The 19,085-nt window shown below is 54.4% G+C and overlaps 7 protein-coding genes across 7 annotated transcripts; 4 read left to right on the top strand and 3 right to left on the bottom strand.

Moving 5' to 3' along the window:
• Window positions 1-408: 408 nt before the first annotated feature.
• Window positions 409-5,304, top strand: CkaCkLH20_07273 (uncharacterized protein; the record flags this gene model as incomplete). Its single annotated transcript, XM_038889990.1, has 3 exons — window positions 409-1,036; window positions 2,376-2,946; window positions 3,003-5,304. The coding sequence occupies 3 exons, from the start codon at window positions 409-411 to the stop codon at window positions 5,302-5,304; spliced, it is 3,501 nt and encodes a 1,166-aa protein (XP_038744914.1).
• Window positions 5,305-5,693: 389 nt separating this feature from the next.
• Window positions 5,694-8,167, bottom strand: CkaCkLH20_07272 (uncharacterized protein; the record flags this gene model as incomplete). The annotated part of the gene is made up of 3 exons (XM_038889989.1): window positions 5,694-6,488; window positions 6,545-6,669; window positions 6,730-8,167. 3 exons carry the CDS (start codon window positions 8,165-8,167, stop codon window positions 5,694-5,696), a joined length of 2,358 nt encoding a protein of 785 aa, XP_038744913.1.
• A 2,048-nt stretch (window positions 8,168-10,215) lies between these two features.
• Window positions 10,216-10,809, top strand: CkaCkLH20_07271 (bifunctional deaminase-reductase domain protein; the record flags this gene model as incomplete). The annotated part of the gene is made up of 1 exon (XM_038889988.1): window positions 10,216-10,809. One exon carries the CDS (start codon window positions 10,216-10,218, stop codon window positions 10,807-10,809), a length of 594 nt encoding a protein of 197 aa, XP_038744912.1.
• A 433-nt stretch (window positions 10,810-11,242) lies between these two features.
• On the top strand, window positions 11,243-12,310 carry CkaCkLH20_07270 (family ergot alkaloid biosynthesis protein; the record flags this gene model as incomplete). Its single annotated transcript, XM_038889987.1, has 3 exons — window positions 11,243-11,753; window positions 11,806-12,002; window positions 12,059-12,310. The coding sequence occupies 3 exons, from the start codon at window positions 11,243-11,245 to the stop codon at window positions 12,308-12,310; spliced, it is 960 nt and encodes a 319-aa protein (XP_038744911.1).
• Window positions 12,311-12,665: 355 nt separating this feature from the next.
• On the top strand, window positions 12,666-16,088 carry CkaCkLH20_07269 (glycoside hydrolase family 2; the record flags this gene model as incomplete). The annotated part of the gene is made up of 4 exons (XM_038889986.1): window positions 12,666-13,027; window positions 13,085-13,207; window positions 13,256-15,915; window positions 15,967-16,088. The coding sequence occupies 4 exons, from the start codon at window positions 12,666-12,668 to the stop codon at window positions 16,086-16,088; spliced, it is 3,267 nt and encodes a 1,088-aa protein (XP_038744910.1).
• Window positions 16,089-16,255: 167 nt separating this feature from the next.
• On the bottom strand, window positions 16,256-16,737 carry CkaCkLH20_07268 (uncharacterized protein; the record flags this gene model as incomplete). The annotated part of the gene is made up of 2 exons (XM_038889985.1): window positions 16,256-16,408; window positions 16,462-16,737. 2 exons carry the CDS (start codon window positions 16,735-16,737, stop codon window positions 16,256-16,258), a joined length of 429 nt encoding a protein of 142 aa, XP_038744909.1.
• Window positions 16,738-17,352: 615 nt separating this feature from the next.
• CkaCkLH20_07267 (uncharacterized protein) lies at window positions 17,353-18,569 on the bottom strand (the record flags this gene model as incomplete). Its single annotated transcript, XM_038889984.1, has 2 exons — window positions 17,353-18,437; window positions 18,494-18,569. 2 exons carry the CDS (start codon window positions 18,567-18,569, stop codon window positions 17,353-17,355), a joined length of 1,161 nt encoding a protein of 386 aa, XP_038744908.1.
• Window positions 18,570-19,085: the final 516 nt, after the last annotated feature.

Raw genomic sequence — 19,085 nt, 5'->3', positions numbered from 1 at the left:
GGTAGCGTTCTGATGAACATCTGCTTTCAAAATGAATGTCCTCATTCAGACACGGCAGCCGAGCGGTGCTTGTTACCAGGGTGCTGGCAGAGACCTTCTGTCCACGTGTTTCCCCCCTTGAAGTTCAGAATTACCGTGTAGATCTTGAAGAATTGACGGCTTCGTCTTGCCACTTGACCTCAAGACATGAGTAACAAACGAAACTGAGAAATAAGTGCTGCTTTCGGAAGAGAATAGCTCGGGATATGATAGACTGCCCACGTTCTTGCCGATATATGAGGAACGAATAAGCTCCGAATCAGGGAATGGAAGTCGTAGAACAGCATCCAAGAACTGTCTCTTCATAGTTCCGTGTTTTTCCGTCAAGGATTCTCATCGAGCTGTGCGCAGCTTACCTTGCCAGACAACATGTACTCCTCACGCTACTCTATCGGGGGCCTTCGCACTGTTTCCCACGAAAGCCCTTCGTATTCCCAAGAGACTCGTTCCATCTCTCGTCAGTTTTCCTCACAAGACGACACTCCGCGTGCGCCTCCCCGCACCGCCTCACACCACACCCGATCCTTCAGCAACTCCTACTCCTTTGACCGATCCAACGATGCCTTCTTCAACGATCGAAGCAATGGCTCTCGCAATATTGCTCGCCGAATGTCCGAGAGCCTCTCCCGCGACAACTTGAAAGACATATCACACGGCGACATCAGCCATAGCAAGTCTTGTGACATTTGCACCGATAACACGCCCTGCGATATCTGCAACCAGAATTCCAAGGCCGTCGACCAAAACGCCGGTATTGATATCTCTGGGAGCTATTCTCGCAACTTCCCTTCGTACAGTCTTTGGGGCGACGCTTCCCACAGAACATCCAACGATGCCTCGCGTGACGTTAACTCGCACGACGCAACCTGCAAGATCTGCAGCGACAGCGCCAGCGACAGCTCCAGACATGCCACTCACGATATCTCTAAGAAGACCTCCAACGAAGGATTCCGCGGTTTCCCTCGGAGTGAATACGACGATTGGGACCGCCCCTCTCGTGGCAGTCGCTCTCTCTCCTACGATTTGTCGCAGATACTCATAGGAGATGGGCCTTACAACCATACACACGAGAGCGGTACAGGCTCATCAAGTCTTGCCGATCACAGCCACAATACGGGACACGCTATTTCCCATAAGGGTAGCTTTGATGATGCGCGACATGCGCCCGACAACAGGAGTGATGGCTCTCGCAGCTCATCTAGTGTTTACTCCCACAATGCTACACATAACCATGGTTCGGGACATCATCACTTTCCTCACGACTCTGTTCATAATCACGGTGGAGGACGTGGTATCTCCCACGACTCGTCACATCAGCACACCACTGGGAGAGATACCTGCCAAGACACCTCTCACAAGCATCATACCTCCCGCGATGTGCCCCAGCATAACAAACACGAGCACAGTGATGTGAGAGGTGATTCCCAAAACAACTCTCACAAGCTCTTCCTGGACAACATCTCTGAGCGAAGCCACAACATCGGCCGCGATGAATCTTATGGTCAGCACGAAACCCGTCAAAACAACAACCGCAAAGTTGCTTTTGATACCTCGGACGATGCACATGATACTTTTCACCATGGGTATAGGGACTCGAACGACACCTCCCGCGGCATCTCTCGATCCGAGCAAACTCATGATAACGGGAGGCATAATTCCTCAAGGCACGAGACAACGGGCTCCAGTCATAGCCATGGCACAGTCAACACTGGCGTCTTGAGACATACTTCTAGTAGTTCCGATGACCATTCTCGAACCGAGCATAATCACCATACTTCAGACAAGCCGCCTTCTCATCACACTCATGTTCACCACGACACCAACAAACACAATCAGAACAACCGGTCTTCGCATGGACACAACATGGGAGGCGGTGGGTTCTATGGTCAAACGGGCCTTTTCGACAACGACTCTCGCACTGAGCACAATCACAACACGACACGTGATGATCGTTCCGGCCACAGCGAAGTATCCAGCGATAGCTCCCGCTCGCACCACCATGGGCATCATCATAAGGGGGGCGGCGGTCGTTCTACCACTACTGGCATATCGAAGAACCGCTCTAGCTCTGAGCGTAGCCACGGGGACGAACACTCCCACAACACAGACTTCGACAGGTCTCCTGGCCAAACCAATACGACCGACAGGACTACCAGCTCGAGGCAGAATCAACAGACTGGGGGCGGCAGCCGGGTGATCTATGTCGACGGGCACACCTCTGACAATACTTCTCGGCATGGGAACAATGGCCATCCTATGAACACCCCGAAGACAGAACGCAGTGATAACACGGGGCACAGTTACACGACGGAGCGCAGTAACAAGACTGGGCACAGCGACAAGACTGAACACAGCACCACAACAGAGCACATCCACCACAATGGAGGCTATCACAATACGGAGCGCGATGGATCTTCCGGCCAGCCTCATACATCAACCGGGACGTCGGGTCGTACATCTAAGGAGATCCATGGACATGGTGGTTCTGTGGAAGGGGATGATTCCTCCGAAACTCACGTATCCCATAACCCAACTCGCTCGGGGAACAACGTTGACGGCGGTGGAGGGCACAATGGCCACAACAGTCACATCATTGTCACTGATCAGACCCCACGTTCCGGACAGCCAGATCTTCGAGGCGGAAGCCTCTCCAGCCATCCGCATACTCATCACACGCCGGGCCAAGAACCGTCTCTTCCAGGAGCATCTTCGCAAGGCCCGCCCCCTCGACCTCCCCGAGAAACACTTCCCCGAGAAATGCCTCCGCAAGGCCAACCTCCCCAAGGTCAACCTCCTCAAGGACTACCTCCCCAAGGACTACCTCCCCAGGGATTACCTCCCCGAGGACCACCGCTTCAAGGGCCCCGGCCGCAGCAACAGCCTGCAATCCCCGGTCCATCCGCTCAGGTGCCAAGGTTGCATACCGAGAAGGATCGCTACATCGATGCTAGCCGGAGCAACAGCTCAAACGGCAACACCGACGAACCCCCAAGCGAGCATCCACGAGTGCCGAAGCCCATCACCCGCCACGGCTGGCGACGTTACATCCATTTCAGTGGATGGCTGATCCACATCCCGGCCATCATTCTAACCGCCGTCCTCCTCTGGTTCGCCTCGAGAGAGCGCTTCTGGTACCGCTTGGAAGGCCCAAGGAGGGTGAACCTGACCCCCAAGGGCGTCGAGGTTCTCCTGCTGGTCCTCCTCAAAATATGGGAGATTCTGGTTGTTCTCTCGCTGTCTGCCATGGCTATCAGCATGCTTCGCCGGAGACTCATAGGCGGCGGCGTTCGTCTGGGTTTTCTCACCGGCGGCTACCGCGTCGGCGACTTCCGCTATCTCTTCTCGCTACCTTTCTGGCGTCATGGGATGTTCAGTCTCGCCTTCTGGGAGTTGATGATGGCCTTGTTCTTCATCTTGGCGACCCTGATCACCATCATCCTCCTGCCTGCCGCGGGCGCCTTGCTCCTCCCATCGCTGCAGTGGTTTCCAATGGACCATACGAGAGCTTTTGGGAACGTCAGCACACCTCTCCTGTACCAAACGCAACCTACTCAGGTGTGGCCGACACTCTTCACCGACAGCGCACCATGGAACAACACTCGGGGTTGCACCGAGGTCGAAGGCATCTACAACGCAGCATGCCCCGCCGGAGGCTTCACCGAGATTTGGAACTGGGCTGGCGGATTCGCCACGACTGGATTGTCGAATCAGGTCACCTTCTCCGATTCCTCAACCAACCTACGTCGTCAACTCATGATCACCGAAATCACAGATTCCAGCGTCCAAGACCCGCCTATCCTGTCCACTACGCCGTCTCATCACTTGAACATCAACTTCGGGCTAGTCAAGAGCTACATCGATAACGGCAATGGCAATGACAACGGCGGGGACATGAACGGCGACTATCCCTACCGACTCAACACCAGACGCATCGATTCCGCGGACCCAAGCAACCTGCAAGCCAGCAACCCAATCTTCCAGCCGTTCGTGCAGTCAAAATGCTACGTTGCTCCCAAGGCAGAGATTCTCGCCAACAATGGCTCACTGAACTACCCCGTCTCATCGCTCAACTGCTTCGGGGATACCGCCTGTCTGCAAGCCCAGCGAGCGTCACCGCCACGCGCCATCAACGCGTCGCAGTGGGATACCCCAGAATGCCAGGGCCAGCTCATCACGACCAACGTCTTCGCGTACCAGAACGGGACGCCCATACTGCAGATCGCCGGCCAGCTTCCCGACCCCGGAGGCGATCACACCCAGGACCGGCTTTTCGCCTGCAATTTCCTGGCGAGCTGGGTCGCGGCCACCGTCTCCACGGACTCGAGCGAATGCGACGCCCTCGTCTCGGGCCTGAACAACCCCGATACGATGCTCAGCACGTTCCAGAAGCAGTCCTTTGGGGCACCGACGGAGGGATACGTTATGAAATTCGACTCCAGCTGGTTTCAGTATCTCTCGCCGGTATCCTTCGCGTCTTCCGTCATGGTCAATGGCTCCAAGGCTTTAAAGTACTACTCCGCCACGGAAAGTTTCGTCCGCCACTTTGCCGTCGCGGAGGAGTCGAGGAACGGCACGGCGACCTCGCGATACTCCGCTGTCAACAACAGTACCATCGGGTCGGCCCAGGCCGAGACGTTTCTGAGCAAAGTCTTCGGCGTCTACCTCACAGATGCCATCTCTCGCACAGGCTCAGAGAGCTCGACGCTGGTACGCTCGGGTTCTGCCGCCCAGGTCGTGGTTGGCGTAAACGCGCAGTACAGCAAAGATGACGGGCCCCTCGTGAACGAGACTTCTGATTCTGCCACCGAGAGCTCCGTCTCAGCCCGCCAAGCGCCAGAAGACATCGTTTCCGACTCGATGGGTTTCGATTTCAGCGTCGAAAGATACGGCTGGGGCACCGGGAAGCCGTCGCGAGCGCTGGACTTCGGCAAGGCCGTCCTGTACATCTACTTCGCCGTCCTCATCCTGTACCTGCTGACGGTGCTTTTCGGGATCCTGTTGGAGCTGATGGGTCGGTGGCCGAGCATGCACGTGCTGAGCGTCGTGCCGTGGTGGGATCTGCAGGAGTTGTTCGTCCTCGCGCTCAAGACGTCGCCGCCGCGGGATGGGGATCTCGCGGATGCCGGCGCGGGAGTCACGTCCTCGCATGTTTGGAGGAAGAGGGTGAGGGCCATGGCGGGCGCGCACCACAACGTCGAGTTGGTGCTCAACGACGGGACGGTGAGGGGGGAGTTGAGCAAAACCGGGAAGCAGAAGTATTTCTGAGGTGGTCGTACATAAACTGCTTTTTACCTGTTCTTCGCGACTAATCATTGTAGTACCTATGCGACCGCGTGTTTTTGTTTTCCATTGATCAAGGTTTGCTTTATCGGCTTAGTTGTAAATAAAAGCGTAGCAGCGGAGCTGCATTGCCTGACATTCAAACCTCATCAAAACGTGAATAGCGTCAGGTCTGTTACTGGAACTGGTGAAGGTCAACGGACTCTGGGAAAGCATCGTCTGGAAGGCGAGACGCACCTTACACCTCCGATCTACCCAGAGATCAGTCTGTTGGCGAATAGAAAAAAGAAAACTTTGGACCATAGCATTGTTGAACACGAAATGAAATCTATTTTGTCTACCGCCCGTTCACGGGCCAAGTCTATCCCAATGGTCTATAACTCTAAAGTAGTTCGACTCCTAGGCAAACTCCGTCTAATCTCGGCGTCCTCATTCTGCTTCTTGACATTGTCCCACCCAGGTAGCTTGACGGAATGGTCCAGCGCGACTGGCAGACCCCTGTGCCTGCCACGGATCATCATCATGATCATGACCAGCTTCGAGCCCGTGTACCAGCCGCCCGCGAAGCTGAACGAGCGGCCCGGCAGGCCTATCGACAGGCCGATGTTGGTGTACCCCGACACGATCTCGAACAAGAAGTTGAAGACGCTGTAGGAGCGCGGGTCCGTGATCGAGTGGGACGTCTCGATCAGCGTGACCAGGAACAGCGCGAAGGCGATGGCCCAGATGTCGTGCGACAGCTGGCCCCGGAGGTGCTGCGACACGAGGCTCACGTGGCCGTCGAGCGCGGCGGAGGCGGAGCCCGGGGGCCCCCCGTTCGGGTTGTCGAAGTTGATGGCGGCGGACCGCTTCAGCCGCGGCTTCGTCGTCACGCCCACGCCCTGGAAGTTGTTCATCCGACTCTGGATCTGCTTGCCGACGAAGGAGGTGCCGCGCCGGCCGATGGCGGCTATCCTCTTGACGGACTTGGCGGGGATGCCCGGCTTTGCTTGTGACACGCCTGATGCGGAAATTGCTGTTCGCTCTTGGCTAAGGGCAACCGTCTGTTCAGATAGGACGTGCTCAACGGTTGGTAGGAGTTCATCTGTCGACTCGTTGGCGGTCGCGTCTGGGTCCTCGGGCTTTTCGGGTTCCGTGGTGTAAATTCCAAGTGACCGTTCTTCGTACACCTTTAATCGTGTTAGTGAAAAGCAGATGCCTCGGCTAGACTAGAGATCTCACTTACGTTTGAGTTTCTCATGACGATAATCTCCGGGTATGCGGAAATGTACATCACGATGACCCAGAGGACCAGAACGTCGAAATAGAGGCTGGAGACAGAAACAACCGCAAAACCCGAGGAAGGGATGGCTGAAGATAGAGAAGTCAGTCATTGCTTGGCAAAAAATGGAACCACTCTTGGTGACTTACCGAGTGCCTGAAAGATGGCCAGCCCAACTCGCTTTCCAACCGGGTATGCCTCGATAGCAGAGTTGCCGATGCTGAGAACCAACAACAAGACCCAGTCCATGACCGCGATGGTGGAGAACATGGTGACGAAAACGAAGTTGGCCTTGGCAGGGAACATCATCATGTACAGACGACGAGGGTACTTCAGGATGAAATCGAAGGCTTCCTTCCAGACGGTGTACTCGTCGTCACCAACACACATCTTCAAAACCAAGCTACAGAAGTAAACGGTCGCTCTGAGGAACGCAGGGAACGCAGCATTTCCAGCCAGGGAAAGGATGGTAACAATGGTCAAGACGAAGGCATCGTTGTCCAAGGCCGACACGCCTGCGTCGAGGAGCGTCATTCCGGCGTTATTGAACGAAGAGATGGCGAGGAAGATGCCGGCCCACCAGGAATTTTGCGAATTGACGGCCGTTACATCCTGGTTGTGCACGTATGACCAGGCGCCGAGCGTGATGGCGCCAAGCAGCTGCCAGAGGACGAAGTAGACGCAGACAATGGTGAAGAGAATCTTGAGCGCCCGGTATTCAACGCCTCCCAGGTACTCGCGCTGTTCCTCCGTGAGGTCGAAGAACTGGCCGTTCCTGCCGATCGACTTCTTGTTCTCGTGGATGAACGTCTTGAAGTCGAAGCCTTCTGAAATAGACAGGCCGTCATCACGACTGACAGGCCTCCGTCTGGTGGTGGCATTTGACCTGGGCGAGAGCGGCTCGGTGGAACTGTGGGAGACGGCGAACTTCTGGCCCTCCTCGATGGGCTCCAGGGTGCCGTGTGGTGCAGACTCCTGATTGGTGGTCTGGCTTTGGCTCCGGCCGTGGCCCTTCTCGCGGGACGTAAATCCCGTCAGCTGGAAGGCGTCTGCCTCGGCCTGTCGCTCGTGTCTCCCCTTCTTCTTCTTCCGCTTAGACCCCTTGAAGGACGACATGACAGGAAGACCAATCATGGCGCCAGCCATGCCCACTATGTGGCCGGTCTTCTTGATCCTCCTGTTTCGTTCGGCCTCGACGATGTCCTCGAATCGCTTCTCAAAGACGCGGGCGCGGAGCCAGATGGTGAAGATGGAGACGAAGACGGGGCTGCCAAGCATCATCATCAAGGCTATGATAGCCTGCTGGGCGGTACTGAGCTGGCTGATGTCGACCGTGTTGAGTCCGGAGGTGGTAAAGGCGGAGAAGACGAGGAAAAGGCTGTCGATGAAGGTGACGCTGTTTGCCGGGTTCGAGAGTCCGTGAAAGATGCCGGCAAAGATGAGCCCGGTCAGTATGAAGTAGGCGTAGTGAACTGTGATGAAGTTGACCGGAGGCAGATACGGCCTGACGGCGGTCCATGATTCAACCATGCGGTCCGCCGTGGCGGGATGGTCGGCCTTGAACTTCTCCCATGGCTGCCATGCCATCGCTCGCGATGCTCACCACAGGGCCGGTAATAGTGTGCGCAACTGACGCGAGCAAACAAAGGCAGCTTCCCGACCAGATTCGTTGTTAGATGTCAGTTTGACTGCCTGCCGTAATGCGCCGGCACGTGGGATGGAAGAGAGAAAGGATTAGCCTTGTAGGAAAAGAGAATCGTGGAGTGGGCAAGTGATAAGGAAGCGCTGCGCTTCCCCCTGATCGACCTGTTTTGGCGACACATGGAGGGCAAATATGCCAAGCATGGCTGGCAGGGCGGACCAATGAGTCTGCAATCGCATCTGGTTGGCGGTCAATCGGTCTGCAGGGGCGGCTGGTCCCGGGGCCCACCCATTCTAATGACAACTCATTACCCGTGGAACAGAGACCAGGGCATCATTGGACCTCAGCCAAGCCAGCCGTTTCACAGGGCGCTGATCCTTTATCAGTACTCATGAAGCCAGGTTTTGCTACGGATATGGAGGTCGTGATCTGTTTGTCTGATTGAACGGGCTTGAAGCAGTGTGAGGGACGCTCTTGGCGGAATCTACTTCCGCTGAGGTCTAAAGTAGCAAAGGAAGCCCCTATATCCTATTGTTACGCGCGCCAGGGGCCTGAATCGTGACGTGTTGATGATTGGGTTCCATTGCTACACTACGGACACTCGACAGCCCTTTTCTGTGCTCCGGAACTACGGATACGTTCCCCAGGCACCTAGCTTGCCCCGCTCACCGGGATCGCGCGATCTTAGGGATCCGGTCGCGTGAATGATAAAGAATCGAAATTCGAAGATTGTGGCGGACACAGCTAGGTGAACGAACAAATGGTAATGATACATAAGGATGGTCACAGCAAAAAATTACAAAGCATGGCTGCATGGAAGGTTGATTGACTGAACCATTTCGACCTTGAACACTTAAACCTCCTATCTAGCTTTCATGACCACACAGGCTCATTATGGATTTTTTTTTATGGCATTGATATGTGACATACGTCTCGATGGCTTGGTACCAGAAATACCATCCAAAAGATCCTATTGATTCTCATATGATGTCGTGATGGCTTCACTCGTCGTCGCAGCTTTCTGGTGGGTCCCGAGCCCACGTGACCGCTCCGTACCTACCTTAGCCAACGCGCCGGTACACTTATATCACGCCGCGTTCCGCAGAACTTGCCAAGTACTTTCAGAAACTAAATACACACTTCACCATAATCTTCAAAGCAGACTTCTACACGGTGTTTTCATCATTCAATTGAACGGTCGTCTTCCATTCTAACATTAATGACATGAATCATAGAGGGTGCCTGGTCCCAACTTCAACTACGAATAGACCCGGTACTACGCATGGATTGGTCAGAACATACGCTTAACCGCCAGCGACCCTCTTCAGATGGCCTTGTTTATGACGCTAGCGGTATGTTCAGAGCATCGTGATCTGGGGTAAAGCACCAGGGAAAACCAGCTATTTCAGCAAGGCCCCGGCAGCAAACCGTTACCCTACTCAGATGAATCTGGGCTGATCATCGGCCTTCGTAACGTCACTACCCCGGGCCAGTTTCACAGACTGCTCAAGAGTTGCCGCTTCTGAAACTATGTAAGGCGTACTCCTCCCGCAGTCAGTCAGCTGCCTCTCACCGAACCCTCACCGTCGCCGGTTCAAGTAGTCCAGCGCAAGCCCAACGGCGTAATTCCGTCTCCCAGACCGGACTTCGGGTACCCATGCCGATCGTAGGCGTCCTGGCACAGTCGATCGCACTCGCATCCCAGCGGCTCGTCACGCAAGGGAGCGGACAACGCTCCCACGAAGTGCAGACGGAATGACATCAGAAACTTACCGAGTCTTCGGAAGTCCGTTCGCGGGCCAGGCATATCAGGGGACCTGGGGCTCGGACTCCTCTGATGGGCGTCTGACCCTGACGTTTTAGCACCAGACGTCAATCTGACAGCTTGCTTCTGATCGTGAGACTATCTTAAAAGGTTGCATGAAGCCGCAAAATCTGGGGAATTGCTTTCGACGACGATCAACCTCATACAGAAACTTCATCTCACTTCAAAATGAAAGAACCGACGCGCCGTTTGCGATACAATGTGGCTACGTCCGTGGACGGCTTCATCGCGCCTCCCGACGGGTCAACGGGCTGGATCGTACAGGACTCGAATGTCGACTTCGATAGGCGGTATGCGCAATTTGACACCTTCGTCATGGGCCGCAAGACGTACGAGTGCATGTTCGCCATGGGCGAGCAGAACCCCTTGAAGAAACAACCGAAAGAGAACCTGATTGTCTTCAGCCAGACGCTGAAATCCGAGGAGCACCCAGATGTGACCGTTGTTTCTGAGGATGTCATCGGGTACGTGGCCGAGCTCAAGAGCCACGAAGGTCGGGACATCTTGCTCATGGGCGGGGGCCAGCTCGCGGGACGGTGCCTCAAGGCGGGAATGCTGGATTCGGTGGAGGCGGCGATCATGCCCGTTATGCTGGGAAAGGGAACGAGGATGCTGGAGGAGACCCCGCTGACACCCCACGGCGGATTCAAGTTGGAGATGGTGGACAGCGAGAAGTTGGAGAGCAGTGGGATTTTGATGTGCAAGTACAATGTCAGCAGAGGGATGGCATGTTCACTCGGAGAGGCGTTGACGTTCTGCTGATGGCATGAGGACGCGAAATAAGGGACTATAGATACCCAGGGGAACAACTAGTATGGCATGACGGACCAAAAGTCGTAGTATGAAGAACAAAAGTTTTTCAAAGAAACAATCAGGTACACTTTAACATCTGGAAATGATTAGTTCACTAGTATACTCACCCTGCGAGGTGCTGTGAATAACCGCCATCAAGCTCAAAAACACTCTGAAATGATTCATACTCACAAGGGTGAATGTTCGCGCATCTCAATCCTTCAAGTTCGCCAATAAGCCGTGGAAATTGATGGATTCATTCTCACTCGATCGTACGTCGCCCGCTCGCAATTGTACGTTGCCCGCTTAAATCCGTCGCGACTCCCCCGCCTTAGCTCCGTTAAAGCCCCTAAGGCCTGCATATTCGCGGTGCCATAAATCACATCAACTCTGCCAGTTAATCATGCTGAAACATTCAGCATCATCGTTTACTGAAATTCCTCCGGTTCAAAGCAAATTCAACATGTCCTCGAACGCCCACACCAAGACTGTCCTGCTCCTAGGCGGCACCGGCAAGGTAGGCCGGCAGATCACCAAGCTCCTGGCCAGCACCGGCATCCCGACTTACCAGTCCTCCCGGAGCGGGGCATCCACAACGGAGCCGGACGCCGATAACGTGAGGCCGATCGCATTTGACTGGTCCGATGAGAAGACGTGGACGGCGGCCCTCAGCGTCGGGGCAGCTAGCGTCTTCCTCGTCGCGCCGCCGATCCTCGACATGCTGCCGCCCATGCAGTCTTTCATCGACCAGGCACGACTCAAGGGAAATACGAAACGATTTGTTTTGTTGAGCAGCAGTTCACTTGAGCCGGACATCAATGGCTACGCGATGAGCCGGCCGCATGCGTATCTCAAGGAGCTCGGGCACAGGGGTGTGGTGGAATGGGCGGCGCTGCGACCGACGTGGTTCCAACGTGAGCAGGCGAGTCGATTGGCAGGTCGACAAACGTGCTGATGATGGAGCAGAGAACTTCGCTGAGCAGGCGAACCACACAGATGCTATCAAGAACGAGAGCACCATCTACTCGGCCACGGCAGATGCGAAAGTCCCATGGGTCGCGACCGCGGACATTGCAGCTTGCGCGTTCCAATTGCTTACCCAAGAGGACGCGCCTAACGACGAGTATCTCATCCTCGGCCCTGAGCTTCTCAGCTATGGCGAAGTAAGTCCTCGGACTGTTTTTTAAGCAGAGTCAGTGCATCTAACAACCATCGACAGATTGCAGAAATCCTCACCGAGATCCTCGGCCGCAAGATCGTGCACAAGAATCTCTCAAGAAAGGAGCTGGAAGACAGGTTCGTTAGCCAGGGCATGCCGCAGGACTACGCAGAGATGATGGGCGGCCTCGACACGAACATCAAGAACGGGAGCGAGAACCGGACGAACAGCGTCGTGCTCGCACTGACGGGTAAACAGCCGCGCAAGTTCCGAGATGTCGCCAAGGAGTACAAGTCTGTTTGGGCGCCGTGAGCATGTGAGGGGTCGCGATGGAATGTTAGCGTCTTGGACACATGTTTTCTTGGTCCTCTCGGGATAATCCCATGTGGTGTTCCCCTCACACTAAGTACACAGCAAAAGATTCAAAAGAGAGTTTTTTGTTTTCAGTCAGCAACCGCTCGCCGTTTTCAGCCGAAGTGTCCGCGTCCGCTCGTGTGCGGGGATCTGCGCTAAGGTTGAAACAAGTCATGAGATCACAAACGTCAGTTCAGTACCCGACATTCTGCAGGGAGAGTCGATGGTTTTTCGAAATTCAACGTGACCTTTCACTTCACGACAGTTCATGTGACTATCCAGACCTCAGTTTGATCACGGAAATACTGTCAAGATGGACTCTTCATCCGTAGCGATTGGAGATGAGCCGCCTACACCCAATGGCCCCGTAGCGGCGCCAACGCCGGAGGAGGAGCCGAATCCACTGACTTATCCGAAGAGCGCCAAACCATTCAGTCAAGATCTGTTCAAGGAGCCGACGTCGGAGTATCGAGGCTGCCCACTATGGTCATGGAACACGAAGCTCGAGAAGAAAAGGCTGCTGCGGCAGATCGATTATCTCCGGGAGATGGGCATGGGCGGATTTCATATGCATGTCAGGACCGGACTTGATACCGACTACATGGGCCCGGAGTTCATGGATCGGGTGCGAGACTGCGTCGAGTACGCCGAAAGTAAGGGCATGCTCGCCTGTCTGTAAGTCAATCCCGCTTGGGTCTCAAAGCACTCATTCAGGTTGCTCACCTCGGCTAGATACGACGATGACCGATGGCCATCCGGGGTCGCGGGTGGGAAGGTGGTGAAGCAGTATCCGGAACACAAAACCAAGCATATTCTGTTCACGCCGCATCCCTATGGTACCGTTGAGCTTGGAGGGTGAGTCGAACTCATGGTGTCCCATGACTTGTTACTCACGACCTTCAGTGGTTGCGCTCCGAGTTCCGCCCAGGCTTGCCGAAGTGAGCAAGGGTACTTACTGGCAAGATTCTCCATCACCCTCGATGAAAATGGGCGCCTCAAGTCCAGTCGCCAACTTGAGGAAGGAGAGGATGCCGAGCCGGGTGGCAGAGTGTGGTATGCCTACGTCGAGATCAACCCGCCATCGCCTTGGTTCAACGGCCAGACATACATCGATACCATGAGTACCGAGGCTATGAACCGCTTCGTGGAAAGTACTCATGAGGTCTACAAGGACAAGATCGGAGACAAGTTCGGCTCCACTGTCCCATGCATCTTTACCGATGAGCCTCAGGTCGCGATCAAGACTCAGCTTTCGAGTCCTGACGGCCTCGAAGACGTCTTCCTGCCCTGGACAGCAGACCTTTCGGACACCTTCAAGTCCACCTACGGCGATGAAGCGGATCTTGTCAGTGGCATCCCCGAGATCATCTGGGATCTCCCGGGAGATTCTCCGAGCTTGACCCGCTATCGTTTCCACGACCACGTCAGTGAACGCTTCGTCACCTCGTTCCTTGATCTTCTCGGCGCCTGGTGTAAGAAGAACGGCATCCTTCTTAACGGACATATGATGGAGGAACCAACACTCCGGCAGCAGACGACTGCTCATGGTGAAGCCATGCGCTGCTACCGCAATCAGTCTCTTCCGGGAATGGACCTGTTGAATGATTGGGTCGAGTACAATACCGCGAAGCAATGTACCAGTGTGGCCCGCCAGAACGGCATCCGAGGAGCCATGAGTGAGATATACGGATGTACGCATTGGTACTTCACCTTTGAGGGACACAAGGGATGCGGAGATTGGCACGCGGCGCTCGGCATCACATTCCGAGTCCAGCACCTCAGCTGGCTCAGCATGGCCGGCGAAGCGAAGCGCGATTACCCTGCCAGTATCAACTACCAAAGTCCATGGTATAAGGAATATGGATACATCGAAGACCACTTCGCCAGGGTCGGCGTGGCGCTCACCCGCGGCAAGGCCGTCACGCGTGTGGCGGTTGTTCATCCGATTGAGAGCTTCTGGCTGTGCTTCGGCCCGAACAACAGCGGCGACGATGAGATTGGGCGTCGGGATCAACGGTTTGCGGAGTTGACGAACTGGCTTCTGCATGGGTTGGTGGACTTCGACTTCATCGCAGAGAGTCTCCTGCCGAATCAGATTGGCGATGATATTTCTTCGCCGCTGAAGGTCGGAGAGTGCTCATATGACGTGGTCATTCTGCCGAGCTTGAGAACCATCCGTTCGTCCACCCTGGATGTGGTGAAGAAGTTCGCAGCAGCAGGTGGAAAGGTCATCATTGCTGGTGACGGTCCTGTTCTCGTCGACGCCCAGGTACCATCACCGGATTTGAGTTTGGATATTGAACCACGCCTTCAAGTTGCATGGGACCAAGGCGACATTCTATCAGCTGTGTCGGAAAATCGAGATTTGAAAATCGACCTCAAGGATGGAAGCCCTACGCAGACGCTGCTGTACCAGATGCGCGAAGATGACGGGGAGCGTTTCCTCTTCATCTGCAACACGGACAGGAACAACCCTTACGATACCTTGGTCAACATCAAGGGCGACTGGGACGTTGAGGTACTAGACACCTTCACCGGGAAGACATCCCACCACCAGGCGAAGTATGAAAATGGCTGGACTGTTCTGGATCACCGTTTCGAGGGATGCGCGAGCTTGCTACTGAGACTTTACCCCGTGCCGGCAGAGAAACTCTCATTCGTCGACATAGCTGGCGCCATTACGCTGACACCACCCAAGCAAGAGGCCGTTGAACTGAAGCTTGAGGAGGTCGTATTATCCGAACCAAACGTCCTCATGCTAGACTACGCCTCGTACAGAATCGATGACGACCCATGGGAGAATGCTTCACGACAAGAAATCCTCAAGATCGATAACGAGATTCGGGCCCGTCTTCGCCTACCGGCCAAAGGCTCAGCCTGGAAGCAACCGTGGAGCGTGCCACAGTCAGAGAGGGCGGCAAAGGTCTACGTTGACCTTCGCTTCGAGTTCGAGTCAAAGCTCATCATCAAAACACCCACCTACTTGGCGATGGAGAATCCAGAGAATGCCCGGATCACCATCAACGGCCACAAGCTACCTGTCCGTGAAGAAAAGCTGTCTTGGTGGGTCGATGAGGACATCAAGACTGTAGCAGTGCCGAAGAGGACTATTCGCAAGGGCAAGAACGTGATCGAACTGAGCATGCCGTTCGGAGTATTAACGAACCTCGAGAGAGTCTATCTGCTCGGCAGTTTCAGTGTCGATCTCAAGGATAACTTACCAGTAGTGCGTGAGCGTCGGCAGAGTTTCGGATGGGGAGACATCGTTACTCAGGGCCATCCCTTCTACGCGGGCAACGTTACTTACAACTGCACCTTCTCGCTGACCTCCCCGTCAAACGTCACGCTCTCTGTCCCGCAGTTCGCCACACCAGTCGTAAAAGTGCAGTGGGACAAGAAGAATACTGGTCACATTGCACTGCAGCCGAGGAAGCTGGATCTTGGGGAGCTCGACGTAGGGAAACACGAGATTTCTATTGCGGCGTTTGGATACCGTTACAACTCGTTTGGTCACATTCACTTGGTCGATGGATATTTTGGGTGTTGGCCTGATCAATGGCGAAGTAAGTGTCTTCAATCAACCCGGTGCCATTATTTTACTGACCAGACAACAGCTGGAGGAGCAGCCTGGAGCGAGGAATACAGGCTGAGACCGACTGGAGTGTTGGAAAAGCCTTCGCTGTTGGTCGAGGCGAAGCCCGATGCTGGCGAAGATTGGATTGTGCTTGCTGAATAGTTGAAAAACATGCATATCAGGGGAACATTGAGTCCGCGTGGCTGATGTATGCTGTTGGGAATGTATGTTGCTAAGAAGGTAGTTTGGATACCGAACAGACATACCCACTCAACCCTTGAGTATTCCTCCGTGAAGGCGCATCCCCTTGTCTCTTCATGCAATCACATTCAACCGCTGATCCCATGAACCTGAAGAAATATGGGCTGACTTCCTTCATTGCCGATATTTACTGGTACACCATATCTGTCCTGGGAGTCCGGAAGCGAGTCCGCAGACCACAGAGTTCCAACGCCAATCAAGTTGAGGTCAGCGCCGCTCAACTGTCGAAATGTTAGCTTCACTAACTGAAATCATCCAAATTTCCAGTACGTACGCCGAATAGTGACCTTTCACCCTCAGCTTGCCAGCAGACGAAGCTGCCGTTGGCAGCGCTACAAGGCTCGTAGCCAAAGATGTAGTTCGTCTCGGCAGGGTCGCCGACAGTGTTGTAGGGGTAGCAGACTAGTTTGTTCGTAACGAAGTTCCCGTAGCCGTTGATGCAACCGATTCTCTGCCCGTTTTGAAAGGCGAGGAGTTCGAAGGTGCGAGGGAGCGTGGCTAATACTGCGGGAATGGCCGCAAGGGCCGGGAGGAAGTTGGTGAATCTCATGTTGATTAAGCTGTGGGACGGTGTTCTCTGGTCTAGAAGAATGAAGAAGAAGACCGATTGACGACTTTGAAATAGCTAGAACTGTTCCATCTTATACACTTTGTCATATTGTCTCCCCTGTAGATGCTGGGCCTAGACATGGATGGTGGTCAGCGGTGTATGCGAGTCTGAGCCGTGCCAAGGAAGGATTCAGAGAACATCCACTCGCGAGCCGCACAAGTCCGCAGGATCGCCACGCGAGTTGAAATAGGAAGGAAGAATATTCAAACTCCACTTCTTGTATCCTACAGAGAGTCGGTCTAAGTCGCACGTCGTGTATGCGTGTCAGACGACGAATCATTGACCTGGTTTCCCGCATGCACCCGAAATTAGTCTGTCAGAAGATCTTCCTCCATGGCGGAGATAATCACCCCACGTATTGCTAGAAGACACCTTCAAGGAGATCGCAGAAACACGTTTATCGTACTAGTTAAGAAAGCACACCAAATGTTCGACGTGAGATGTCTGATTCAGACGATTGGCTACCCCAGCTAACTCAATACCCGCATAGAAGTGACCGGCAGTTCCCATGAGATGCTCTTTGCGTATGCATCGTGTACTTGGAAGAGTAAGGTTTTACTTGCTCCTTTCACTCAGCTGAGCGGCAGCCCAATTCCTCATCCTACTGGTCGCATCGCCAACGCGCCCAGTCTGCCCCTCAAGCAAAATGAAATCATGCGCTTCGTGCTCTGCCAGCTCAACAAGAAGATCCAGGTCATTTTTACTGCAACTGATCTGCTCCGAGAATGCTCGGATGTCATCTCTGAACGCTTCCTGTTGACCACCAGTGATGTAAAGACTCTTGGTAGCCGAAGACATCTCGTCCAACCAAGCCAGGTCTCCGTCCATGGGCATTGCCATCGCAAGATGGCTCTCATCGGTCTTGGTCTTAGCGGGGAACCGAGGATGCAGGAACTCAGCTGTAGCATGAGACATGCAGGTCTGAGTGAGCATGTCCACGTAGTTGTTCTCCTGGAACGCCGGTGTAGTGGTCTTGCTGGTCAACCAAGGCGACACCAGGAATATTCCCGCAAGTCGTTCGTTGAGGCTGATGGGGGCGATCTCGAGATGAGCTGGGGCGCAGATGTGCCGAGCGACTTGACAAGCCAGATTTCCGCCCGCGGAGTCGCCGCCAATGATGAGGTCGCCTGGTCTGATGCCCGACTGAAGCAGATGGTTGAGTGCAGCAATGCCCTGACGGAGCTGAGTCGGATATCGAGCTTCTGGTACCAGAGTGTACTGAAGAATCGCGACGGCCACGTCCGTCTTGGCTCCTGGGCCTCCAGCGACGTATGCTTCCCAACACCAACCGACGTGACCAGGTAGAAGCGGGACGACGTATCCACCTCCGTGGAAGAAGAGTACGAATTTCTTAGCTTTTCTGCGGTTGCCTAGCCACATGATGGCCCCGTCATTGTCTGGGAGCATCTCGACATCTCTCTTGAGCTTATCGGCGAGCTCCGGATTAGACTTGCGTTTCTTCTCGATCCATGTCTCATAGGTGATGAGTGTCGGAGGTTGTAGGAACTGGATCTCCCTCGCTTTCATACTTCCCAGCACAAAGCGATAGAAGGCACAGAAAGCGAAGAGCCGGAGAGACATCCCCCTGGCGATAGCAAATGGTACTCCATAGATGAAGTTCCAGAGCAGTTGGAATGGTGCTAGCATTCACGTTAGCCACATTGGAGTTCTGTTGAAATTGTCCGAAAACCATTACCTCGAAAGACCAGCCGCAATAAAAGGTCCCGCCGTTCACCCAGTGACAGATGCGGTCTTGAGATGCGTGCTGGCATCTTGGATGGATACTTCTCGGTCGCTCACCAAAACTTCTGTTTGCGAGAGGTTGAGCTAGGTTCGTCTGGTGTCGAATGTGATCCAGAACCAGTGAACAACATAAATGGGCAAAAACGTATCGAAGGGTGAGTAAGCAACAAGCGCCGAATACCGAGTGTCTTCGTTCTTCTTGAGACGCGGGTAATCGATTGCTTTGACTCTAGAAGGCAGAATGAGGAGTCTTCAAATTGACAGTGACAGGTCTGTCCGGGCGCGAGACGGAGGCACGGGCTCGTGGAGAAAACGTGCCTCGCGTCAAGTACCGACGACTCCGGCCGAGGCATAAGAGAGGCGGAGAGCTGCGTCAAGAAAGCTTCGCACTCGTTTAACGTCGTAGACAAACCGTTTCTTCGTCGCGTCTGAGCTTTACACCGCCTCGTTTGGGTTTAGAGTACTTCGCTTACCACGCTGAATGGTTCTTTCCGATTGACGTGCAGCAGACAGATGCACAGATCCCGGACTTTTCATGCTTTGGA

The sequence above is a fragment of the Colletotrichum karsti genome (genome assembly GCF_011947395.1).
Source record: "Colletotrichum karsti strain CkLH20 chromosome Unknown Scaffold22, whole genome shotgun sequence".
Taxonomy (NCBI): domain Eukaryota; kingdom Fungi; phylum Ascomycota; class Sordariomycetes; order Glomerellales; family Glomerellaceae; genus Colletotrichum; species Colletotrichum karsti.
The sequence above is the reverse complement of the archived record's forward strand: the minus strand, read 5'-3'. Positions and strand labels throughout refer to the sequence as shown.